The sequence below is a fragment of the Epinephelus fuscoguttatus genome, linkage group LG2, assembly GCF_011397635.1.
Source record: "Epinephelus fuscoguttatus linkage group LG2, E.fuscoguttatus.final_Chr_v1".
Lineage (NCBI taxonomy): Eukaryota > Metazoa > Chordata > Actinopteri > Perciformes > Serranidae > Epinephelus > Epinephelus fuscoguttatus.
The window spans coordinates 28,374,261-28,401,994 of NC_064753.1; the positions used below are offsets into that span (position 1 = coordinate 28,374,261).

At 39.4% G+C, this 27,734-nt stretch overlaps 1 protein-coding gene across 1 annotated transcript; it reads left to right on the plus strand.

Annotated features, from left to right (window-relative positions):
* The first annotated feature begins 18,554 nt into the window (after positions 1-18,554).
* Positions 18,555-27,449, plus strand: eif4g2a (eukaryotic translation initiation factor 4, gamma 2a). The gene is made up of 21 exons (XM_049560116.1): positions 18,555-18,593; positions 19,678-19,784; positions 19,915-19,971; positions 20,880-21,005; positions 21,148-21,250; positions 21,343-21,471; positions 21,571-21,637; positions 21,736-21,887; positions 22,079-22,189; positions 22,274-22,456; positions 22,574-22,715; positions 23,293-23,456; positions 23,550-23,657; positions 23,816-23,926; positions 24,019-24,123; positions 24,210-24,425; positions 24,547-24,802; positions 24,959-25,163; positions 25,278-25,486; positions 25,588-25,709; positions 26,295-27,449. The coding sequence occupies exons 8-21, from the start codon at positions 21,804-21,806 to the stop codon at positions 26,358-26,360; spliced, it is 2,082 nt and encodes a 693-aa protein (XP_049416073.1). The 5' UTR covers positions 18,555-18,593; positions 19,678-19,784; positions 19,915-19,971; positions 20,880-21,005; positions 21,148-21,250; positions 21,343-21,471; positions 21,571-21,637; positions 21,736-21,803; the 3' UTR covers positions 26,361-27,449.
* Positions 27,450-27,734: the final 285 nt, after the last annotated feature.

The following is a 27,734-nucleotide window of genomic DNA, read 5'->3' on the forward strand; positions in this document are numbered from 1 at the left end:
CATCCTCGCTGTCTAAGGAAAAAGCCTCCAAGTCCTTTTTATTTACGCATTTGTTTATTTATTTATTTATTTAGTCGAGTCAAGCATAGGACTGTTAAGGATGTAAGTGAGGAAATGGTACTGCTCCGAGCTGTTGTTTTTTCTTTCTTTCCTTTCATTACATTTTTCAAGGTTACATATGACCTTTGCTGACAGACAGTCCTTGAAATGGTAAAATTCATTCATTCTTATTATTTTATGCTCTGAATACAAGACATATTATTTCCCAAACTATCATCAGCCATACACAACCTACAGAATCCAGCCTTTTCCTTTATGAATACTTTTTTTTTATACTGACTCCTCATATATGCACCGAGAAGCAAAAAGACATGAAATGACGAAGCGATCATCTATCATTAAATGCAATTCTGAAATTTATAACAAAGGCAGATATAAAAAGCACCAGACCAGTGACACTGAAACACTGAATGGAGCATTTTCACGTTACAATTCAACCCAGTCTCACTCTGAATTTGTCGAAATCTGGCACTTGGGCAGTGACTTGCAGCATCAGACACTGACAAAGAAAGCCAACCTTTAACATCAGCATGATTTGAAGCCAGTCACTGTTATAGTTTAATGGCTGTCTGCGACATTAGGGGGAGACGCAGCAGGACAAGAACGAAAGTTAAGGTGGTGAAAGTCCAAGTAGGGCAGGCGGGAGTGGTGGTGGATGGGTCCAACAAACACTGACCTTCACCTGGGAGAGTGATGTTGGCGTCCTGTAAGATTCTAAAGCCAAACCCTGTTCTGTTTTCCTAAACCCAACCACATGTGTTAGTTGTTGGAGGAAAAAAAACTTCAATTTGAATTGTTGTATTGATGTTGCGCTTTTATTTTGAAAGAGACTGTATGTAAACGGTAAATCTCCGGTGAAAACAGAAGTGTATATGAAAGAAGACAATGCATGTACCAGGCAAAACTTGACACGGCGTCCCAGTACGTCAACAACCAACGCACCCAGGGTACCTTTCACGATGTATCTGGACGTGGAAGGTCCATGACTAAACATTGATATGTGACAAGGTCGGAGTGTGTTGTACAATTCAGTGTTTCTCCTACACTGTTCAGCTCATCCCAGACAAATGTGTGCTTCCTTTTTTTCTCTGATCATTTCAGATCCAGATATTAGGGAGGTTTCTTGAAAAATGAAATATTTTCCCTCCAAAACAAGCAGTAAAAACACTGAATAAAGCAGTTTCATGTTAAAAAAAAAAACAAAAAAAACCCAATATATTTCTGACGCTCTTGTCACAGAGGGACAGCTAATTACAGTGGCCAAATCAAAAAATGGCCCTACATAGAGCCAGTGTTTGGTTCGTCTGTTCTGGGCTGAGGTAGAAACATGGCTGTGCAACATAGCTTCTCTATAGTTGAGGACCTGTCCAGCTGTATGTAGGGCCCATGTAGGGCCCATGTGGGTAATAAATGGGCTGAAAAAATGGACCCTATATTATGGCATTGTCCAAGGGCTCCATACTGGCCACATGCAAATTGCCCATGAGTGGGTTTACTCAAGTGAGCCCCACACTGGTTATGTTAAGGCTACCTAGGTATAAAGTGGGTATGGGCCCAAAATGGGTATCTTTTCTGGGGCTCACTTGGGTAAACCCACCCATGTAGGTAATTGTCATGAGGCCAGTATGCAACCTGTGTACAATCCCATACACAAATGTTTGCCAGGGCTCTCATATGTAGATATAATTCTAGACTCATTCTAAGATAATGAAAGCACAATGATTCGTATTTTCAGGTGATTATACAGCTAAGAAAACATGCTTATTATATCTGATTTTTGTCAGTATATCCCTATTAATCCTCCACACTGGGCCTTTAAATACATTTATGAAGACTTGAGGGCTGACTACAATCGCACTTTTATCAAACAAGATATACTCCTGCATAATTACTTGAACCAAAAGTGATTAGCCACAATAAATTAGTAAGAAGTAGTAAGTCATGGCAATTAAAATGTACTGTATTTTCTAAGACTCTTAATTGTAGAAAGCAGCAGTAAGCTCTTATTAAGAAAGCTAATAAACCTCTGTTGGCTTGCCTTCTGTTCGGACTCAGACACGAGAGCATTGAGCTTCAGTGCAGCTGCGACAGAATGATTTTGATAAATGACTTTATTACTTGTTTGGGTGTTGGGGGAAGATGTTTTCGTGCTGCCCAGTACATTACTTCTTTGTCCTTACAGAATGATGCCCACAGACTTCACCCAAGGCAGACAGTACATTACACTGACTGGTTTCACACAGGAAAAGAGGCACCTCCTCTATTTCTCTAGGCCCAAGGAAATTGTCTGTCCCACAATGATGCTTGAGGGCTTTATATAGTGCATTGTCACCTGGATTAGTGGGCTATGCTATTTTGGGAATGAGTACTTAGCCACCTTCTGGCTGCAGGATGGTTTGATGGGTAAGGACACTGTCCCAAACAAGGTCGCAGGTAGAGTGCATGTGACAGCTGGTGTCCATCCTCCTCAATCTGTCCTGGGCTCTCAAGAATTCTGACTCTGAATTACTCATACAGCACATAAAACTTTTCTCTCTCTGATGTCTTTGATCAGCCAGCCTAAAAATAGTCACAGTTAGAGATAAGAAATTAACACAGTGTTCTGATGGACATGGGTTTAAAGGAATGCAGATTAAATGACCATTTCTAAATCAATTAGTCATGCCGTGTTACCTTGAATTCATAAAGAACACGTTTTTCTGTCACGCCTACACGGAAAACATGAACACACTGAGTTATTGATTGATTGGGGACCACTGGAAAACTATCAAAACAGCTGTTTACAAACTCTCACGCAACTCGTGCAATATAATCCAAGTCTCATTTATCCACTTATATCCCCAGCACTTCTCTAACAGGAATCTGGCTTGAAAAGAGCATAGATAGGTTTCACTTTCAAATCAGTGTAGTAGCATTTTAACTCTCCATACCAGCAGGTGGCGGTAGTCTATTCATTGTTTATAAGGGGAAAGCAGAAGACTGACAGGATGGATTCAAGATGTAAGTCAGCCAGTTAGCACATTAACAAAACAACATGATAATGACAGAACAAAGGATATTTAACATATGCTAGCAAACAATAACACAAATTATGAATCAGTTCTTCAAAGGAGCCCAACGGCTTTAATCATGATCTTACCTAATATAAACCATTTGTTTCGATCTCACGCCCTTCAGTTGTTTCGTGCATTGAGCTGAACTACCAATCAGTGTGCTCTCTCTCACGTACTGGCTCCAACGTGTCAATTTAACCAACACATTCTCACTCCGACTTCGTCACATATCTACGTTTAGTCATGGACTTTCCACGTCCAGATGCAATATGAGAGGTACCCTGAGTGCGTTGGTTGTTGACGTTCTGGGACGCCATGTCAAGTTCTGCCTGTTACATGCGTTGTCTTCTTTTAAAATACACTTCCGGTTTCAAAGGAAATTTTCTGTTCACATACAGTCTCTTTCAAAATAAACGCACTACGTCAGTAAAACAATGCAAATTAATGTTGTTGGTTTAGGCAACAAAAGCACGTGGTTAGGTTTAGGAAAAGATAATAGGCTTTAGCTTTGGAATCTTACAGGACGCGAATAGGCTACCACTCTGCCAGGTGAACGTTGGTGTCTGTTGGACCATCCACCACCTGTCCCGCCCGCCCTAGTCTGACTTTTGCCACCTTAAATTTCGTTCTAATCCCTCTATGTTTCCTCCTGGCGCCACCTAGCGTTGTTAAACTATAACAGCAACCTGCTGCTTATCACACTGACGTTAAGGACACCTTTTTCCATCAGTATCTGACACCGCAAGTCACTGCCTAACGCTGGATTTCGACAACCTCAGAGTGAGATTGGGTTGATTTACTGAATTAGCCAACAAGGGCTGACTAGCTCCAATGGTGCAGGACACACTGCAAAAAGAAGGGTGACAGACACTCACCAATGGCCAACAGTTGGCTTGGTGTGTCAGGGCTCCAAGGATTTCTTCTCTGTGGACCATTGATCTCCATACAAAATTCCATGGCAATCCATCCAGTTAATGAAATATTCAGTCGTGGACCAACCAACCAACAATCCCATTCCTAGAGGCATGCTGCTATCATGGCTAAAAACAATGGCATTTGCATAATTAATGGGTGTTATGTTTAAAACAGTGTAACAGAGGAAAAAAATATGCTTAATCTATACATTATACAACTCTATGGGGTGCCGTTTGTAAAGTGTCTCACGTTAAAAAAAACATCAACATTTTGCCACATTTAGCTTCAAACAATGTTTAAAAAAGTATTGTGAATTTTTTAACGTCACCTTTTACCACATTTACAGCAATATTTGTTAACTCAGAAATATATTAAATAGTTAAATCTAAATATTAAATGTGGCACCTAAATGTTAAATGTTAAATCTAAATATTAAATCTAAATCTAAATGCTAAATATAAATATAAATATAAATGTTAAATCTAAATATTAAATCTAAATCTAAATATAAATGTTAAATCTAAATATTAAATCTAAATCTAAATCTAAATGTTAAATCTAAATGTTAAATATAAATATAAATGTTAAATCTAAATGCTAAATATAAATATAAATATAAATGTTAAATCTAAATATTAAATATAAATCTAAATCTAAATGTTAAATCTAAATGCTAAATATAAATCTAAATGTTAAATGTTAAATCTAAATGTTCTGGGTGAAACTAAATATTTAGCTAATATGCAAATTCACACTGCCGGTCACCGAAGTACCAGAATAAAAGCTCGAGATGGTCAGACTGTGTTTATAGAATCAAATAGCAATTAAAACCAACTTATCGGGGGAAATGAACACTTGAACATACATTAGCGTGATAATAACTACCTAAAATAACAAGAAACGTGTTTGGAGAAATTTTATTTGACGTGTACTTTGAGTTGTTAGTGTCCTTCTGAGGATTAACAACCTAAGGTAAGCTAACAACCGTTAGCTCTTAGCCCGCTAGCAGCGTCTGTAATGACTCATTAACTCTCAAACGGTCTGTGAAAAAAATATTTTCTTCCAGCGGATGTCTTAGTTACAACATGATTGAGCTAGCAAAGCAGTTTTGTGTTGCGATGTGTGGTATTTATTCAGTTTTGGGAAATCACGATGTCTAGAAAGCATCAGCGGCTGCAGCAGCAGCAAAGCTAACAGGACGTCATCTGTTAAATGTCTCCCGTTGGCGGATACGACATGAAACTACTCCAGTTAGCTCAATCATGTTGTAACTAAGACATCCGCTGGAAAAAATATTTTCTTCACGGACCGTTTAGAGTTAGTAAGTCATTACAGACACTGCTAACGGGGCTAACAGCTAACAGTTAGCCCCGCTAATCTACGATAACCATGTTATTAATTTCAGCCCGTGATAGTAATGTTTGTTCAGTCATAGTGTTTATAGGCTTTACAAACACCAGATTAGTCTAAACGGTGATACAGTGACGTGAAAAATGTGAGATATGCATATATATGTGTAGCTAAACTCCGCTGGTTTTCTACCCGGAAGTATTTGTAAACAACAAGGTGATTCCCTCAGAAGGGACACTAACAACTCAAAGTAAACATCAAATAAAATTTCTCCAAACACGTTTCTTGTTATTTTAGGTAGTTATTATCACGCTAATGTATGTTCAAGTGTTCATTTCCCCCGATAAGTTGGTTTTAATTCGTTATTTGATTCTATAAACACAGTCTGACCATCTCGAGCTTTTATTTTGGTACTTCCGGTGACCGGCAGTGTGAATTTGCATATTAGCTAAATATTTAGTTTCACCCAGAACATTTAGATTTAACATTTAACATTTAGATTTATATTTAGCATTTAGATTTAACATTTAGATTTAGATTTATATTTAATATTTAGATTTAACATTTATATTTATATTTATATTTAGCATTTAGATTTAACATTTATATTTAGATTTAGATTTAACATTTAGATTTAATATTTAGATTTAACATTTAGATTTAGATTTAGATTTAATATTTAGATTTAACATTTAGATTTAGCATTTAGATTTAATATTTAGATTTAGCATTTAGATTTAGATTTAATATTTAGATTTAACATTTAACATTTAGGTGCCACATTTAATATATAGATTTAACTATTTAATATATTTCTGAGTTAACAAATATTGCTGTAAATGTGGTAAAAGGTGACGTTAAAAAATTCACAATACTTTTTTAAACATTGTTTGAAGCTAAATGTGGCAAAATGTTGATGTTATTTTCAGCGTGAGACACTTTACAAACGGCACCCCATACAACTCAATCTGGATCATTGATAAATAGCATTTGTCATGATACAAAACTGCGTTTGTGACTCTAAAGACTGGACGTCGAGAGTGTGGTCTCTTTTTAACTTTTGGCTTATTAGAGAGAAATCACTTTAACTTCTCCCCAGGGTGCGCTCTCTTCTCCAACAAATCTCATGCTAATACCATCAGGCCCTCAGGTAGAGCCCAGCCAGAGTGTAAGCATAGCTGGAATCAGACACAGGGCTTGTCACCGATGACTCAGACAGTCCCTCAAGCCCAACACAATTTGGCGCGCAGGACAGCCACTATTGCTCTACCTCAGCATATTCATGCAGTGTGTGCTCAGAATATTAAACACACAATCAGCGTGGGCAAGTTTGGGAGTCCTGTATGTTAATTTGTAATCATATCTGAGGCCACACACCCTCTCTGCCATGTATGAACCACTCCATCAGCAATAAATAAGAGCCAATTAGATACCAAGCGTGGAAACCCTCGTGTAGTAAATGAGAGGCATGTCCTGAATAAACCTCTCTGATGGAGAACAGAGAGAATAATTCTGCCAAGCTATGGTTGTTCTTAATGTGATTCATGTTCTGTATGCTGAGAGTTCGGTCAATTAAATTTGCATTCCTAAGAGGATTTTTCCCTTGCTTCCCCTATTCTCTAATGGATGATTTCTAAACTTGTTGACCCATTCGCCACTGTAAGTACAGAGCTCTGATAATCCTGGAGAGTTTGCATGATCCCTGGAGTGTGCCTGTGCTGATACGTGCATATTATGTGAGATTAAGAGTGACAAGTAAACACACAAGGCGAGGAAATATAACGGTGTTATTTTCATCTGTGTAAAATGGATTTTCAGTCAGTCTTCAGACATTCGTAGACACGTCTGTTTGCGTGTGTGTGTGTGTGGGGTTGGGGGTCCATAAATTCCGCACATTAAAGTCCTAGAAGCAATGAAACAAAACTAAGCTGGTCCACAAAAGAAAATCCATTATTGTGGTTGGCCTGAATTATAGTTGATGGCCGCATTATAATAACTCATGCATGGTCACAAGTTTCACATTTGTAACACCTTTATATAAATACTTAGCACTTACTGTATAATTGCTTTTAAAGCTACAGCTGGGAACTTTTAAAAATAAAGAAAACTTTTCATATTTGCTGAAACTGTCACTATATTCTCACAGCACTTAATGAGACAGATAATCTGTGGAAAAAAAAGTCACACTCCTCTGCTCACTCTGTTGCCTTGTAGTGCTTCTAATGACCTTTGATGGCCTGCATGGGAATGAAAACAACCAATCAGAGCCAAGGAGTTGTCAGTCATGGCAATTATGGCTTGTGAACTGCGGTCAAACTGTCAGATTAGGAAGAGCTGATCAAGCGATTGGACAAGCTGGTTAAAAAAGCTGGCTCAGTGCTCAGCAGGAGACTGGACCCGCTGTGAACTGTGGTGGAGAGGGACACATTGAACAAACTGGAAGCTATGATGGACAGTAGCAGACACCCTCTCCACAGCCTCCTGGAGTGACAGAGGAGCAGCTGCAGCAGTCGGCTCATCTCACTGCATTGCAGAACGGAGCGTTTCAGGAGATCCTTCGTCCCCACGGCAATAAGACTGTTTAACACCTCCTGAATCCAGTCACACACACACTCACACACATCACATCAGCCTTATTTTATTGTATGTCTATTTTAATACCACTGTGTTGTTGTTGATGAGGGAAAGTGTGGTTGTTGTTTTTTGTCTGTTATAAGCTGCTGGACAGCTGAATTTCCCGTCGGGGAAGAATAAAGTTCTTTCTATTCTCTATTCTAAATTTGAGTCAAGATTCTGTTACTGCATTGCCTATTTCTCACCTCAAATGTTCTCAGAAACATATTTCAGTGCACTGTTTAGCTGTAAGATGAGAGTTCAGGGCCCCTATCGCAATGTTGGATACAGTTAAACGGAGCATCAAGCACCGCCCACCAGCCAGACCAACTTTCTCATTTTACAGCTAAACACCAAAATATATCTTTGAAAACATTTGAAGTGAAAAATAGGCAACGTAATAACAGAATCTTCATTTATATTTGACAGTTTGACAGTTTGAATGCAGCTCATGAAGCATTTAACACGACTGACAGCTTGTTAGAGACTCCTCGGCTCCGATTGGTTGTTTCTGCCATGTTGCAGTCATTTCTTGTGAATGCCATAGGAGGCATGTACTTCTTTCAGAATACAGTGACAGTTTTGGCAAATATGACACAAAGCTATTTCCATAAAAGTCTATATCTGTAGCTTTAAATATTTTAAAGAAATATGGAAACAGTAAGGTAAGATCTGAAAACACAGTAGAACTTTCTCACAGCAGACATTTCGACCTGTCAAGCACAAGTATAACTAATAAAATCATCAATGATAAGATTTCAATCAGGTGTGCAAGGAACAGCTGGAACAGAGTCATCATTAATGTTAATGAAATACACCTGTCTGCCATATGTCAGAGTGTTTGTACCATTCACTGCCACACAACTACACTGCATATATATATATATATGAGCTATTCAGCAACCAAACTATCATTAGTATGCAAGTTTATTTGACAGTAGTATTTGTGAATGATACAACTTTAGACTTTGTGTGAAATACAATAACTTTAAAACTCAATAAGCAACAAATAATACCTCCCGTTGAGTGAGACAAAAAGTCACAGGAAGCACTGCAGCACCATCTACTGGCTCTAAGACATAACAACAACTCAAATTAGTGTGATTTTTCATGTGTCATTTTATCCGCCTCATTCATTCTTTTATAAATGGCTCGACATTTTATCTGCTAAGGCTTGAAAAATTTAAACTTTTTTTCTTCTGGAGACCAACTTTAATTAACTTTAATAAGTTACACAATAAATTAAACAAGGCTCCCACAATGGTTTCTATTCTTCTGCGATGGCTAAAATTACATTCCTAATTTACTTCTTGCAATTATGTTTCAGTTCTCAATAATAAATCGTTGAAAACTGAATATGATGGATGTATTCTCTTTGCATTGCTTTGTGAAAATTGGGTCATTTGTCAGCTTTCACTGAACAATTCACAAACCTGGGGGGAATATTACAAGATGTACTGTAATTTCAAAACTGCTTAACTCACTTCTGCTGTATTTTATGGTGCTGAAGAGTTGGTTAATATCCTGCTGCATGCTCAGTGTCATTGTCACACATCAGATACATATCATCAACCCAGTCATGGGAGGATTATGAAACAATGGCCCCTGACCACAGATATGCCAAAGGCCCCACCACCTCTCCTATACAGGAGCAAGACTCACAGACTTTGTGGTTTTGCTCCCTTATTTTTTTGTCTCGCATCTCTTTGTGGTCATTGTGCATCATTTTGTGGGTTTGTATGTCTCTGAGGTCATTTAAAGTCTTATTTTTTTGTTGTTTTGTGTGTCTCTTTACAGGTCCCCCCATTCAGTTATTCATCCATGAACCCAGTTTAAAACCTATCGCACTATGAGGGAGGCTCTGCTAAGGAATTCACTTGTGTTTGGCTCCAGCCGTTGTTTCCTCTGTCTATATAAAGTGTTCAGACTCTGCTAACAGAAACAGCTGAATACTCCTGTCAAGATACTTGAAGATAAAACTGGTGCATTGTACTCCCATTTGACAAAGCCCTTAGTCTCACAGCTTAGGAGTTCATTTTCATCAGAGTCTTTTGCCTTTTTTGGAAACTCCAGACTTATCCTTATGCGTTTTCTCCTTCAGGTCGATTTTAAAGGCCACAGTTTTATCACTTAGATACTTTCTGTGGTCCCTCTGGCACGAAACAGTGATTCTGTATTTCTGTCATCACATCCCTTGGGTCTTGGTCTCCTCCCTGATCAGTATCAGTACCACTTGCTCTATTATTTTCTAATAATTATGCAGCCTACAATCTTCCTTCAAACAAATGCTCATTTAAAGGACCAGTGTGTAGGATTTAGGGGGAAATATTGGCAGAAATGTTGTATAATTATTATGTTTTCGTTACCTTAGAATGAGCTGTTTATATTTACATAGGGAGCGGATCCTCTTCCGCTGAGCCTGCCATGTTGCACTGCCATGTTTTTACATTAGCCCAGAACAGACAAACACAACACTGAGTCTAGATAGGACCATTCACATTTTTTGCATCAGCCACCGTAGTTAGCAGCCCCTCCGTGGCAGGAGCATTAGAAAACCACTTATTTTTTATATATGAAACTGCTTTATTCAGTGTTTTTACCTGTTTAAATCACCTGGTCCATTTGTTTTTGAGAAGAAGAGACCTCAGTGTATAATTTGGCTCCTAATAAAAACCTCCTGAACAATGAGCAATTAAGGAATTCTAACCTGGAGAAGTTTCATCCGGTTGCCATCAGCAATCCTCACTGCTACACACCACTAAATCCCCCCAAACCTTGCACACTGTTCCTTCAGACTTATACCTTTCACCTGGGGTCTCATTTATAAACATTGTGTACACACAAAACTAGGCCTGAAAGAGGTGGATGTCACTTCCCATGCGAAAGTTGTGATCTTGAAACTTTGACCCCTGCTTACAAACGCTTTGGAGAAGGGAAATTGACAATGCAGATGGTGAGGTGGACGCCTGATTGTTTTGGCCCACGCCATTTTTGGCTTTTGTCCACACGTACATTTTTAGTATGGATCCTACTCATTGTTTTATAAATGAGACCCGGGATCTATGACATCTTACATATCCCATCTCTGATAACAGTTCAGTGGATAGAGTTGACTTAATGACACAATGGGGGCATATCTGCTCATATCCAGTCAAATTAAAGGGTGACACTCAGTCAAGTTAAAATGATGTTTCACTCAAGGGAATTTGGACACATGTTCAGTCACTTTGAGATGTCAGTGCAGTGGAACTGATTACTTATTTTAAAAAAATGTAATCGGGTTTTAATTTTTCATTAATGTGTGTGAAAACATTGATTAAAAAAACACTCCAAAGTCAAGTTGGGTGAACTGAGATTGAAAGATCATTCTTGACTTTAGAAAGAGCAGCAGACAAAATCAATCCCCCCACAAGGTCCACTCAGGAGCTGTCCTGGAGCCTTCGATCATATCACACAATCTACTTCAGCAGCTGGAGTTGTACAGTTGGAAATAAATTGTACGTGTTCAATTTTCCCTTTTGGGGGCACTTGAAGAACTCCTCTTCCCCGAGTTGGCTTAAAAAAATTGAATTTCAGCTGCTGTTTTCGAGGTCAAGATTTTCAAGGATGAACTCGAAAAATCACAACACTTTTTGAGACCACATTATCACTCTCTAGACAGTAACACAGCTAATTATGTTGCAGGACTAAGGGTGTGCATGCCCTTCAAAGGCAACCTCATTCACCTAGCTTGCAGGTCAGGATTGTAGGAGGATGTCCAGAGACAGTTTCCACCGCTGAGCCACTGTCTCATGTGACCAGCTTCATATTTAGAATGTGGTCAAAAGCCAGACTGTTGCAGTCAGTGTTAATATGTCTACAATGATAATGCAATTCAGTACACTGGAGAACTGATACTGCAGGGAAATTCCTCTAATGATACTTGCTACCCTGCAGAAAGGTTAGTGCTTTGACCAGCTCCCACACTGCATCCCTGGAGCTAGCACAGATCATGTGTATTGCTCAAAGACACACCAAGAGAGCCAACCACTTGTTGACATCAAGATCTAAACCGCAGTCTGCTACTTCTATCTCACCACAAAGCAACAGCTGATATTTTTATCCTTTATATTGCACCTGTATCCATCTTTCCGGCATCAAGTGTTCCAGGGAGAGAAGCAGAGCCTGGCTGTGCTTTCACAGGTAAGTCTTTATTTGTTTGTTATTTCTCTGGATCCCTTTCACCGGCAGGTGTGGACACCTATCTATGAACAAAGAAGAAAAGCTAGGCTGCCACTGTAGCTCTACACCATCATTGCTATATATGAGAAATTGATGCCATAAAATGCTGTGAAAATGATCAGGCATAAAAGAGAGTGCATGCAGAGTATGCTCAACAACCCACAGTGTCACAATAAAAGGTATTGTGCTGCAACAAAGCACATTTAGTCTATCTGCTTTTCTGTATTCAAGCCCCACATGAATGGAGTTGTATGCTGGGATATATGAGGGAGTTCACCAAGAACTCACCTGCTTTTTATTTAATAAGGAACTGAAGAAATGGCTTGTGAGTGCCAGGAAGTGACAGATCACATTGCTCCTGCCATTCTGTCTTATTTTGCATTGAGTCATCTAGTGTTTAATGTGGATTGTAGAGAACTGTTATTTATTTTTACCATTACATGATTATGCTTATTTGCTGTGGTTATATGTACATTATTTACAGTCCCTTTTTTCAGGTGAAAATGATCCCTCTTGGCTAACCCTGCAGTTATGTTTTCTGTTACTCAATAGGCATTATCCAAATGGTTTACATCGCTGCAGGTTAAAAACCACTCTCATCAAAGTGACAAAAAAAACTTTCACCACAGCTAATGCTGGTGATCAGATCAACTATGACCATGTGCAGTGCTGTGCTGTGCAGTATGTATAAGGTGCATGGAATGGAGGGTCCAGTTTAACTGTTCATCCCAACAGCCTGTGGGAGGAAGCTGTTAAGCAGTCTATTGGTCCTAGATTTGACGCTGCGGTGGCGATTGTTTGTGCAGTCAACATTGTTGATCACTTTATTCTACTGTATCACCTTGAAAGGTGAAGTGGCATCTGGCACACTGCTCTACATTGGTTGGAATCTTCATTCACTCATTCATTGATATTCTGTAAGCAATGATCCTGTTAGGGGTCACAGGGGGGCCGGAGCCTATCCCAGCTAACCTTGGGTGAGAGGAGGGTTACACCCTGGACAGGTCAGACAGCCATTCATGCTCAACAGGCAATTTAAAGTCACCAATTAACCTGCATGTCTTCGGATTGTGGGAGGAAACCGGAGAACCTGGAGAAAACCCACTCCGACAAGGAGAGAACATGCAAACGTCACATCTTAGGTTCAAACAGGAATCCTCTTGCTGTGAGGCAACAATGCTAACAACTGCACCACCATGCCACCCTGGTGATTATTTTGGTGTATTTTATTTACATTTGTATTGTTGGGATTATCTGATTTTATTATTTAATTAATATTATCATCATTGTTACTACCACGTATACAAATTATAAAGAATACTGTCACAAAGGAAGAATCTTTGGAGCCCCAATTGAGATGTTGCTTCCTCCACATCTTAACCAACATTGGTCATGTTGGTCAAGAATGTCTAGACTTGGGCATTCAGAACAACAGCCAGGTCACCTCCCATGTCAAGACACTTCCTGTGAGTATTTTCCCACTTCCCTACTAGCAGCTAATAACAGAGATAAATTACCTCACAGTATTCAAATTGAAAATGTGTGGAACTAATCACCTCTTTGTTTATTATTTGGCTCTGTGTCTGAAAGCAAGAAGAACCTGTTTTACTGTGATAGTGACTAATATGCCAAAATATACTTTGCATTCAGCATCTTTCTACTGGGGGTCCGCGCAGGGTTCACACTAAATCATTAGATCAGTGAAGCCTGCATCAAAGAAAAACAAAGCAAGCCATATGAAATAATAACCAACTTCACACCAGCTCCGACTGGAACCGTACGCTTTTCCTCGACTGCAAAGCGAGCCCTCGCTGACTTCAGCGGCACACTGGGCTTAATTAACTTGGAGTGGAGTGTTTACTGTCAGACAACTGGCTTCATTTTGCTTTTGATGAATGATTGATGCCCCTCGAGAGTGAATCAGCAAACAAGTGCAGGCATAGAAAAAGGTCTCATGTTCCCTTGGCTAAGAGGGAAAATGATATAATAAACATGATGATACAAACATCTTTGAAATTGATGGATATACCCAGCATGTGTCAAAATGGATACCTACAAGGAGGAGTCTTTTCTAGTGATTAGATTATGAACATTTAAGTGAATAAACAAGACATCCCTATTTTGTTAACCTTCAAGTCTTAAATGTCCACTCTACAACCAAACAAAGTAGATCCTGTCAGTGTGGATTTAAAGGTGTGAAGAAAATCACTTACAAGTGTAGTTTATCATTTGCTTATGGGCCCTCTGACAGAGTTAGGTGAGAAGCTCAATACCACTCTACTGTATGTCCGTTAAACTTAAGGCAACAGCGAGCTAGCTTAGCTTAGCTTAGCTTAGCACAAAGATTGGAAACAGGGGGAAACTACTAGCCTAGGTCTACTTACCAGCATATATAGCTCAACAATTACACGTTATTCTACATTTCTTTAATCTGCACAAAAACCAAAGCGTTAATACGGTAATTCCCCATTTTACAAAAGGTTTTGTGATGGACTTTCTCTTGACAGGGAGCAGTAATTTTTTGGAGTGTCTAATAGTTGCCTGGTAACTGGTAAAAGCTAAGAAACAGTGCTGGTTAAAGGCTCATTCTTCAACTATGGTCCATTTTGGTCTGGAATCTTATTGAAAATCTAACACATATTTAAGGAAATGTATTGATATAATATTTCAGTAAAATAACACTGGTATTGCTATTTCCATTAGCATGTCTTTTCCGTCACAGTAAACAAAGTGATGGAAATTACATTTGCATTTTGTAGGCTATTCTTGATGTAACAAAAAAGTTAAGTTGATTTCTTCCTATTCAGTTTAACACTGTGGAGCTAACTGTTCTCCAACCATCTGTTCTCCTGTCACATGACTATTACTGTAGTCACCAAGTATCCAACCAAAAAAATAAATAAATAAAATTTAAAGAAAACCTCCATAAATTTACATTTTGTACAGTGTGGTGAGGTTGAAATGACTTCAACCCCAAGAGACAGGTATTCTTCCTATTTAAATAAAAAGACATAAAATATTAATACATTTAATTAAAATGTTGTCATTTGTATTTAAAGTTAAAATTAGTTCCATATTAAATTCAAAATTAAGCAGGTTTGAATGTCCAAAATCTGACTCGGACAAAGGAAATTTTGCAAAAAACACACACAAAAAAGACACTTTTTATATTATTAGAAATGACTGGTCATACTTTTAATGTGTGTAACTTCCTTTTGGTGTCAAGTAAGTGTGACAAAAATAAAAAATAAGAAACGTGTTTCAGTTTTTCTTATTTCTGACAGGGACATGAAAATAACAAAAGTTGAACCATCACCCTAAAACAGCAAACTACAAGTTTACGCCTCGGTTTTGTGGAGGCTAAACAAATAAGACAGATGTAGATTAGTGAGCTTCAGAAGTGCTGGTAGGCGGACGCTGCTACTTTTTCCAGGCTAGCCATTTCCCCCTATTTCCAGTCTTTGTGCTAAGCTAAGCTGCTTGTCTTACATTTAGGAAGTATTAGGGTGGTGTTGGTCATCTCGTCTAACTCTCTACCAGAAAGTGTATTTCCCCGAATATGGAACTGTTCCTTTTAACTCAATTTCCATTATATTACGTGGAAATGTTTGTTTTTTGACTTTTCCATAATTTCTGCTTTTTCTATTGTGAAATACTAGTTTAATACTTTTTTTTTTTTTTACTAGGCTTTAGGTCAATAAAAATCCTCAAATGAAACAATCTATGTAAGGGAACATCACTCTTTGGCTGCTTCATACAGCCTGTGAAAAGGGGTAACAATCAGTCACAGGCAAAAAGGTTGGAAATCATTGATCTAAGACAAGTTAATCTTACAAAGAGAGATGTCTCGAGTATTCTGTACATTGTGTATTTCATTTTGTGTTATCAGAGTCCAGTTGAATTGATGATGTTTTATCACCAAACACAATGTACAAACAGTTCCGGACGCACTGACTATTCAGGTTAGACCACGTCATAAGACAGCGGAAATGCCCTGTTTCAACTTGTTATCAATAACTATGCTGATTAAATATTGCCTTTCCACTACAGTCAGCTCCTCAGAGGCACCATAAAAGTCCATGAGGTCCGGAAACAGAATTTACCAACTTCTTTAGATATGTTTCTGTCTTATCTGGATTATGTTCATCATCATGACTGCTTATCTTGCACAACAGGCAGCACCGTGTAACCTGAGCCACAGAGAGGCGTTCCCAGTCTGGTCTCTCACAGTAGTCATTTACTGGCAGATGGAGGAAGTGACTCATGTAGCCAAGTTAGTGTGAACAATAACACGGGTGTCATATTCTCAATAATACACCCAATCCACAGGAGTTCTTTTGAAACTGCTACACCCTACACCTTCTACTCCACTGTGCATGAGATAAACAAAATGAGGTCATGAAATAAAGTGCAGACCTCAGCAGATTATGGTCGTACACAAAACCTGAAGAGTCTATAAAGCCCTGCTGTGAAAGAGAGAAAAACATGTTGACATTTTGTCCTAATGGTGGTGCTACAACAAAGGTCAGGTGATCATTTTAAACATTAAGATTCATCCTGAGGGGGCCAGGAGTATCCACTGCCAGATCTATGGAAATTTTTCCCATTAGCTTTTGAAAGGTCAGGTAGTCATCAGAACCATTAGGAATCCTCTGGGGGCATTAATATCTGTGACAACTTCATGCAAATGTGGCCAGTGCTCGTTGAGACATCTTACCCTTTATATCCCCACGAGTGGGCAGAGACAGCAAGGATGACTGAGACATAAGCCTGTAAGTCCATGTGGTTAAATTCAGTAAATGGTTTAACCATCTATTCATGTCCCAATAAATTCAGAATTACACTCCTAGCTGGCTCACAAACCATTTGAGCATCAGGGTGGCTGACCGTGGTTGGTTTGAGTCCTGTGTCAACAGCCATCAATCCTCCTTCTGTGGCATCCGCAAGTAAAAACAATGAATCCCTCATGATTCATGAGTCAATGCTCTGTAGTTAACCCTGTGCTCAGATATCCCTGCAGGGCATGAAAATTGCATCTCCCTGAGAGGATCAATATAGTTTCACTAGTGACTTTATAATCCATTGAGTCTTTTTTTTTTGGCTGTAATTGAGGTCATTTTTCTGTGAAAGGCCATTCCCACCAGGAGGAGAAGAAAAGAAAATAGACAAAAGGGCAAGATGAATGTAAAACAGCCTACTTTAAGTCAAAATTATAAGATGAAAAGTCAAAATGAAGAAATGGAAATTCAAAACTGCAAGAGGGTTAGTCAAAACCATGCTGAATTTATGAGATAGTGAGTTAAAGTTGTGAGACACTACAATTCCGACTTACCATCTTTTAATTTTAAGTAAAAGTTATTAGATGAAAAGTCAATATTAAGAGATATTAAATCCAAATTAGGAGATGAAGGGTCAAAATCATGAAACAATACCATTCTGACTCCCCATTTAATAACCTCTGACCCAGAATATTGAGACACAAAATCAAAATTGAGATGAAAAGATATAATTGTGAGAGGGTTAGTACATTTTACGAGAAGTCAAATCAAAACAGCAAGTCATAGTTATGAAACACTCACTATCTCATAAATTTGACTTACAATAATAAGATGAAAAGTCAAAATCATTAAATAGTTCAATTTTGACTCACTGTTTCATATTTCAATTATGAAATATTAAGTTAAAAATAGAGAAATAAGAAATTGTGAGATGAAAGGTCAATATTATACAGTAGCCTATTAGGTCAAATTTATGAGATAGTAAATTCTGAATAACCATCCCATATTTGTGAAATTATTACTTCATGCATAACTTTTCATCTCTATTTTTCTTTACCAGACAAAAATAGTTCTTCCATTGTTTGCTCTATATCCAGCTGAGAGAAATGTGACAGGGCAGTGCCTGACCCATACACACAAGTAAAGAAAAATGGATAAAGCGCCAAAGAAAATAGAAATAAAAATGAAAGTAAAAATGAAATGAAAAAAAAATGAACATGTTCATCATAGTAGTCCTACATTTCCGGCGGCACATCTCCAAATAACATGAACCTTCTGGGTAAGATACCAGACATGCTGTCCTGGTGAGAGCAGATTGCGAAACGTTAATGGGTGTTTCGTAGGTGACGTCGGCAGGGTGGGATGATGACGTGTGAGACTGCCCCATACAAAAATTGGTTTCCGCATGACGTAGATGATCAGTCAGCATTCTTACCTCGGTGTAGCCGGTAGCCTCCACCGTCTGAACCGTCGTGTCCAAGCAATATAACCAAACCTTCTAGATTTAAACACGACTTTTTGAGCTCAACTTTATTTCCTGTCTTTATTTTTTTTTTCTCCGGGTCGAAGAAACAACAATTACACTGACGTTCCTTTTGTAAAGGTGAGATATATCTCTGTGTGTCTTTCTAGCCTGGCTAACGTTAAGCTAAATGAGCTAACCGAGCTAACCGACCGGTTTGGTAGGAAGTTGGTCTTTAGTCGGTAATGTGTGATATTTGAAACGGGGAAATACTAACGGGGTGCTCAAGTTTAGGTTTAGTGTTGCCTAATCCCGCTGACACAGAGAGGTTGGGCCAAACTGGTTTCGTGGAAAACTCGACTGGCTTCCAGGAGTTGTTTACAGCATATTAGCTGTTAGCTTGCCGGCGGCCTGCTAACAAAACCCCTCAAGATGTCGCTGTGTGTGGACATCCGGTGTCAGAACAAAGACCTCATAAAATCAGCTGATGGGATTTTCTTCTTGGTCTAACGTTACGTTAAAGTCTTTTTATATTTGAATTCATACGGATTTCGTTGGCATAGAGACAATTAAGTTAGCGTCAAACACTCTTTGTTTTCAGTGTTTTTGTTAATCTTATAATTAACGTTAGGGGATATGAGTTTGACCCGCATACCTCTGATTACACTGAGAAGTGTTTACCATTTAATATAACTCCAGATTATCCCAAACCGACCTTGTTTAAATTGACGTGTGTTATTCCAACATTGTACATGTAATCCTGGTTTTTCCCTTGGGTGTTTTCCTTGTACCGCTGCCATCCGCGATTGAGGTCACATTGGGTTAGATAAGGTGAGCGTGTGTAAATCAGGACAACGTTAGCGCACGATTATGATTCAGAGAAGGCGACCGGTGGGGGTTTAGGGTTGAGTTAAGGTAACGTTAATGCGAGACACAAAGCGACTGGAGAACAGACGGCGAGTCGACACAGCCAACGTCACGAGCTAGCTCTACCTAGCCACAGTGATGTGCTAAGCTTCCACATTCACTTGTACGGACACGTGCAAGGCGCTCATGTACGCAGCAGTTTGGCTGAAATCCGCCAAACAATCGTTAAAACGAGGCATGCTATGTCAGATGCTACTCTCGTTTGATTGCAATGAGCTTGATAACGCTGAAATGAAAAATGCATTTTACTCACATTGGGCGTCAGCTAAATTGTTTCTGTGTCTGTCTTTATTTCCAGGTCGCTCTTTTCCTCCCCTCTCCCGGAACTTTATTCTTTTCAGATATACTTTGTCAAGCCGCCAAAGTGGAGAGTGTCGTCGCACCAGGGGGTCCTTCTCGTTTCAGGTATTAAACACTACCCTGCTGACTCTTAGTTGGCCTAGTTATACTTATAAACCTCTGCAACACCTAATACAAAATCCTAGACTTACATATCCTTATGTTAAGTTAAAACCTTTTTCTGTTTGTATCACAGTGTAGGGGGAGGAGGTGGGGGTGCACCTCAGCACTATCCCAAGACTGTCGGCAACAGGTGATTTTCCAAGTTTTCCTTTCACATAAAAGTCCTAGCCAGTAATCCTTATCACACATTAAATCCGTCACCATCTCCATGAGGCACAGATTGCACTCCTGCATGTGCATTTTTATTTGATGTCAATACATCAGGGGAGAAGAGGACAAAAAACATTTTCTACAACGTTTACTATAACCTTTTACCATTACTGGCAGTGGTTCAGGCTGATTCTGTGTTGTCATTGTCAATGTTATGACATAAGAGCCAGCAGCATGTTAGCTTCAGGGGTGTTTTCATTAGGGTTGGACAGGTATTAAAGGGTTTAAACTGGTTTGATATCAAGCCAAATACCAGCTGACTGGTATACTGAACTTTACCACTAGATGTCCCACTTGGCTCAACAACAGCTCCAGATTGGACCGTAATGACACAGTGTCCTAACAGCAAATGAGCGCCAGATCATCACTGAATGTTGCATTTCATAACATCAGAGCTTCTTGCCCACACTGAATCCATTAAATATGCATTTCTGTTACGTCAAGCAAACAAACCATTGTAAATGCCAGCTGTGAGCTTGACAGCATATGAAAGATGTAATCACTTAAATGATGGATGGGTAGCCTATTGGCTATTGTCCTACAGTTTTTCTTTTTAAACAGAAAACACACATTACTTATTGTGATATTTACTTGAAATGACATACAGTATAGTCAACAGCAACTTTGAACTCTCTTGCAATCTCCCTGCAGCCCGCTGCTACCTGTTGAGGTTTTTGTTTGTTTGTTTTAAAGTGGAATAAGAAGTTATCCTATAGATAATTCCTCATTTAATTTTTGTGAATCAGCTGTAAATCTGTGGTTTAGGGTCACATTTTTCTGTTAAATATTTCTGTATTGTAGTATTGACAGTTTTTGCGTCCATTACAGCGAGTTCCTGGGGAAAACCCCAGGTTCTAGCGTTCAGAGATGGGTACCTTCTCGAAGCACTAGACGAGATGCCAACTCCTCCACCGAGAAAGGGCAAAATGATGCAATCTTCAGAAAAGTTCGAGGGTAAGTTTCCATTTAAATCCCACCACCTCAGTCACGCAAATCATTGTAAATTCTTGAGTATTATTTAAGTAAGATAGGGCCTGAATCACTAGTGTTGGTATGTTGTCTTTGAAGTGTGATGTTTTGTCCTCTCCTCTTTTAGCATACTTAATAAACTGACTCCTGAGAAGTTTGACAAACTATGCCTGGAGCTCCTCAATGTGGGCGTAGAGTCAAAACTTGTCTTAAAAGGAACCATCCTGTTGGTGAGTGTTCTCTCAAACTGTACTCCTGTATTCATCCTATAAACTATTAAAATAGTAACTCATTTTGTCATTTTCTGTTTCTTTCTCTTTAGATTGTTGACAAAGCCCTCGAAGAGCCCAAGTACAGTCAGTTATACGCTCAACTATGTCTACGCTTGGCAGAGGATGCACCAAACTTTGAGGACCCAACAGAAAATCAAGGATCACATAAGCAGAATAGTGTAAGTTTTTGTAACAACAGGATCTACACAAGAATATGGTCTCACTTTACCACTCTGTGGTATTTTCTCTCTGGATTTTGAACAAATTCTGTTTTACAGACATTCAGACGGCTTCTGATTTCCAAGCTTCAAGATGAGTTTGAGAACCGCGCCAAAAATGTTGAAAGTAAGTGAAATACATTTGATACAAGTGCCGGTTACAAAATAAATTTGGTCATGTTTTGCATGACTCGTTCCTTATTTTATCCTCCTTTCCCCCCGTAGCCTTTGACAAAAATGACAACCCACTCACCTCTGAGGAGGAGGAGCAGCGTGCTATCGCAAAGATCAAGATGCTGGGCAACATCAAATTCATTGGAGAACTTGGCAAACTCAACCTCATCCACGAATCTATCCTTCATAAGTGCATCAAAACAGTAAGTTCTGTCGAATAACATGTACATGTTTAGGTGTAATCGTAAACCATGTTAGTATTCATAACGTGTGTGATCCCAAAATCAAGATGATGTTGCCAATGTATCCTGGAAGTTAGATGCTTGAAGTCATATCCGTAGTTGTGGAAGAAATTATAGTAGTTTGTATTAAATGCTTTTTTTTTCTTTATTAGCTTTTGGAGAAGAAGAAGAGAGTCCAACTTAAGGATATGGGTGAAGATTTGGAATGCCTCTGTCAGATAATGAAAACAGTGGGACCTAAGCTTGATCATGACAAGGCTAGGGTGAGTATGAGAAAAACAGCCCAATGATTACCCTGTCTTAAATGTCGTTTCTTCCATTTAATAACAAATACATTCTCCTTTCAGTCTTTGATGGATCAGTACTTTCACCGCATGCAGTCCTTAACGACCAACAAGGAACTGCCGTCAAGGATTCGTTTCCTGCTGCAGAATACAGTGGAGATGCGAGAGAACAAATGGGCTGCTCGCAAAGCGTATTCTGAAAATGGACCAAAGACTATCAGCCAAGTTCGTCAGGATGCAGTAAAGGTCAGTCTGCCCCGTCCACTGTGGGGTGAACTGAGTGAGAATGAACAGTATACTAATCTAGTTGTCCACAATCTGCCTTTATCCTCAGAATTTGACTGAATTTTAACTGCTTTGCAGGATCTGGGTGTTTTTATTCCACCTCCGACTGATGGAATGAGGAATGGATTCTTCATGGATAACGCCTCCTTCCTGCAATCAAGGATCAAGTTTGACAGGGAAACTCTGGGTGGGCTGGCTGATATGTTTGGACAAATGCCTGGTATGTTACAGCTTTTATCCCCTGAGTGATAAGAGAGAGTTAAGGTGTGTTCAGACCTAACACAAAGTGAATTTTTTCCCTCACATTACTTGCACAAATACAGCCACTGGAGTCCCTGCTGTGCTAAGAGTTTTGCTAACAAACAAGGAGAGACAACTATGGTAGTATTAAATTACAACTGGTAGCTGGAATTAAGTAACAAATACACATTTCTAGAGCTTACGATGTAGACCTATAGCTTTGCTCACTTTTTTCCAAGCCCTTTTCCCTTTTGCCCAGTCTCAATACTGACGTTGAGTAGTAGAGCTCTGGATCCGTACAGAGAGTGACAGTAAGTTTGTCCTCCATTTTGATTCCCAGTGAATCTTGATGCTGATAGGCTTTTGCGACAAAGCGTTGCGAAAAATCTTTTTTGCGCAAGTTGGAACATTTCAGTTTGCACAGGCACTAATTTGTGTCACACAAAAAATTTGCTTTGCATTCAGTCTGAACACTCCAATACATCACCTCTCAGTTAGCATTGGTCTTTGGTCTTTCCTAGGCCTGTTTTTAATTTTTGTTGATTTACTTTGGACAGGAAGTGGCATTGGTACAGGTCCAGGAGTCATTCAGGACCACTATTCTCCTACAATGGGGCGTCATCGCACAATCCCGCTCTACAATGGCCACATTGGAAATGGCAACAGTTCACACCAGCCTCAGTATGAAACGGGAAGCAAACCATATATAAAACCTAACCAGGTAAATACTTCATCTAACTTTTTAGGACTTTGTAACTGTGATTCTAGGTAGTCATCATGCCTAACTATAAATCTTCGACATCTTTTTTCAAAGGGGCAGGGCTCTCCCGTTTTCAACCACAAGCAGAATCACTCAGTGCAGATGCAGTCTAAGGATATGGCGCCACGATTCAGCAAGAAGGGGAAGGTCAATGCTGATGAGGTACTTCCACCTACATTAATAACTTGAGTTTTGTATGGGTGCGGAGTAGTTTAGTATATTTAAATAGATCCCATTGATTCAGATTGATAATATTATACACCTGTAGTTGAGGAGTGTGGAGTGGTATTGTTCTAAACTCGCTGTCTTCACATCTCCAGATCAGTCTGAGGCCGGCACAGTCCTTCATCTTGAGCAAAAAACAGATGCCAAAGCTGCAGCCACAGATGACTATGATTCCTCCAAGTGCTCATGGTTCCTCTCTTGGACAGGTAACATTTTTACCTTTCAAACAAATGTGTTGAACTGATGTGGTAATCGCAGGTTCCAAGGAACATATATTCATTTGACTGTCTTTGTTTAGGCTCCACAGCTTGGCCTGAAAACCAATCCTCCTCCGATTCAGGAAAAACCTGCTAAATCCACTAAAAAGGCTCCTCCTACAAAGGAAGAGTTGCACAAAATGACTGTAAGTTTCTCTCACTCTGTGCCTTCCTTATGCACAATATACTCCATGTCTGGCACACTGTATCTGACTGTTCTTTCCTTTTGTAGGAGACATTAGTGGCAGATTACCTGAACAACAAGAACATCAATGACGCAATTAATGCTGTGAAGGAGATGAGAGCTCCTAAGCACTTTGCGTCCGAGATGCTGAACAAGATCGTGGTCTTTTCACTTGATCGTTCAGATGAGGATAAGGAACATGCAAGCACCCTGGTCTCTACTCTCTGCAATGAGGGCCTTGCCACTGGTGAAAATCTACTGCAGGTCAGTTTTGTAAACCCTCAAGGTTTTTTAAATTAATCAGAATATTTAATACTCATGTATGTTATTACTATCTGAATATAAAGCCCTTATTTATCTCTAGTCATTGTTTTTAATTCGATAGGCCTTTTTGAGTGTTCTGGACCAGTCCAAGATCGAGGAAGAAGTACCCCTGGTGAAGTCCTACCTGGCACAGTTTGCAGCACGGGCAATCATCGCTGACCTGTTCAGCATCACAGATTTGGCCCATCAGCTGGAGGACGGTGCACATTTCCCACTGTTCTTGCTCTGCCTGCAGCAGATGGTCAAACTGAAGGACCGCGATTGGCTGGCTGACCTGTTCCAGCAGAGCAAGGTCAACATGCAGAAGATGCTACCCGGTACGTTCAAATCCACTCTGACCATATGTCTACACCTAATCTCATTAGTTAGGCTCTCAGCTCAGTTTTCAATGATGCAGTGCAAAGAAAATTAATGAGTTTTCATTTCTAAGTGTATTTTGGTGGTGCTGATGGTTTTTTTTAATACTTCCTTAGAAAATGACCAGAACAAGGACAAGATGCTGGAGATTCTGGAGGGCAAAGGTCTCAGCTTTTTGTTTCCACTGATGAAACTGGAGAAGGAGCTGCTGAAGCAGATCAAAGTAGATCCCTCTCCACAGTCGATCTACAAGTGGATCAAAGACAACATCTCTCCTAAACTCCACACTGACAAAGGCTTTGTCAACATCCTCATGACCAGGTACAACAGCGGATAATGGCAACCTCTGCTGATAAATTATACTGAACCACAAACATATTTTGCTCTCCAAATTCACAGTACACTCATCTTCTCTTCTCTTCTCTTCTCTTCCAGCTTCCTGCAGTACATTGCCTATGAGATCAACCCCGACGACGATGAAGACCAGCTCTCAGCGCCCAGTAAGGAGCAGATGAACGAGGAGAAGCAGCTGCTGCTGTCTTTCAAGACCGTGATGCAGAAGTTCCTGCACGATCACATCGACCTGCAAGTCGCTGCGCTGTATGCCCTGCAGGTCCACTGCAATACCAAGGGTTTCCCCAAAGGTATGTACACACACTTGTTATTGAGTGTCGCAGCTCAGGCTCAAGTCAGAAAACATGTCAAAGTTTGGCTCAGAAGCTTAATGATTACTCTGCTTTTCCAGGTATGCTGCTGCGCTACTTTGTGAACTTTTACGACATGGAAATAATCGAAGAAGAAGCCTTCCTTTCATGGAAAGAAGATATCACCCAAGAGTATCCAGGGAAAGGAAAAGCATTATTTCAGGTAATTTTATGCACATTGATAACAATGTTTTTGGTTGTACAATTTTTAAACCGCTCCCTGACAGTGAACAGCAGCTCCACACATGCACACTAGTATCCTGGTTAAGATCAGGTTTGTCCAGTATCCCAGATTAGGTTTGCTAATTGAGACATTTATTTTGTGACTGATAGCTGACCCTTGTTAACATATCATTAGTTGTGGGTGTTTGCTAGGGCTGTTAAATTGCTCGGTATTGGATGTTAGCCTCCGCTGCTGTGTTAGATCGTGCTAATCAAGCAGATGTTGAACTGACCGCTCTCATGTAGGTGTCCACCCCTGCCACTGGGTCATTAGCTCTTTGAGGGGTGGTCGCTGGCGTCATATGACTCCAGCCTGGCCCTTGTCATGTCTCCACACATAGCGGCAGTACAAAATAACCAGGTTCCTCTGTTCTGTGTAAATATCCCGATTAAGACTCAAGAAACTGGGGTACTAATGTGCCTGACTCACTGTCTAAAGCTGCTTCAAATATGTGTTGTGCTACATGTAGTTACTAGTTCACCATGAATAACTCAGCCTAATGGAGATACTGTGTTTATGGTGCAGGTGAACCAGTGGCTGACCTGGCTGGAGACCGCAGAAGAAGAGGAATCTGAGGAAGAAGATTACTGAGGAACAGGCCAAAGCCATGTGTTATCAGGATGCAATGATTTTTTTTTTAACTTATCTCCATGTGCTTCTCTCTGTGTCAACCCTCACTCTTTCCTCTCTTCTTGTTTTATGAGTATTTTCCAACCACTGTTACAAATTCATTCCACTAAGAGATGTTTTACCAGATCAAGCCAGCATCACCACCATGATAGTCATATTCTATTTATGCTTATCTTTCTAATTTTGAATCTAATTTGATGTCCATCAGCAGATATTTATATACTTATCAGGCTGTGTTTTCTTTAATTGTAGGCAGTATTTTGCAGGAAACTGTACCAGCACCAAAACCTGACCCATTTTTATCACCTTTTACATCTAGTAGGAGTCACTAAGTGCTGCCATAACTATTTACTTAAAAACTGTTTACAAAAGAGAAAATGCTCTGACGTATTGCAAAGAGACTTTTCTCGTTGTTTTATCTGCATTTGTTAAATCAGATTTTAGATGCACTTTGCTCAACATCTTGAGTCGTTGCAATAGTAAGATACACTTTTCCTTGATTTGTCGAAACAATCCTAAGTTGCAGTTGTTGGCTGCCGTAGTTATAATGGTTTTCTTGTGCTTGAGACTGAGCAGACCGTTTTGTCTGAAAACTCCTAACAATCTGGATTTGACTAACAATAATGGGCTGTTTGGTTTTGTACAGTGTGAGTTCGGTTTCCCACATTTAGTTTAATGAATCAAGAGCTTTTTCTATGTACAAAACTTTTGTGCTGTAAGGAATGAAACTGTGTGGCCTTTTTAATTTATCAACTCATATGGATATACCTCTAATGTATCTCGGACTATACTTGAATGTCTCTGTTTTTAACATTGAGACAGCCAAAGCTTAGTTTCCTGTGCAACAGTTGTTCACCACCATGTGTGGAAGTTTTATGTTGGTTTGCCATATTTGTCAAGTTTTTAAATGGTCTTTTTTATCTTCATGAAATTACAGAGAATGTACTGTATGTGTACACTTTTTCCTTCTCTTGGGGTGTCACTGTAATGTTGAGTGCAAGAAGTTCAGTGTACAACTACAGATCAACCTTAAATAAAGTTTAACAGTCATGTCGTTGTCCTGGAGATTTTCTTGAAATATTTGTAGTCTCTACTTGCATGTCTTGAAAATCTAGTTTGAATAATGTTTAATAGGTTAAGTAAGTTGTTAAGGGGTGGATCATGAGTACTCTAACATATGACAGATGGACTGACTTCCTACAAAGACTACACATTTTTTAAATGTATCCAACCATTGACAGAACACAATTTACACCACATGATGGTCCTTATTTTTAGGTCGCCTTGGCTCGAAACAGAAAACGTGCTTGGCTTCATGTAGGTGCAGGACGTGCA

Coding starts and splice junctions, on each gene's coding strand:
- eif4g2a (XM_049560116.1), top strand. CDS start 21,804: ATGCTGGGCAACATCAAATTCATTGGAGAACTTGGCAAACTCAACCTC. Junction 23,927..24,018: donor ATGGTTCCTCTCTTGGACAG/GTAACATTTTTA, acceptor GTCTTTGTTTAG/GCTCCACAGCTTGGCCTGAA. Junction 24,803..24,958: donor CATGCAGAAGATGCTACCCG/GTACGTTCAAAT, acceptor ATACTTCCTTAG/AAAATGACCAGAACAAGGAC.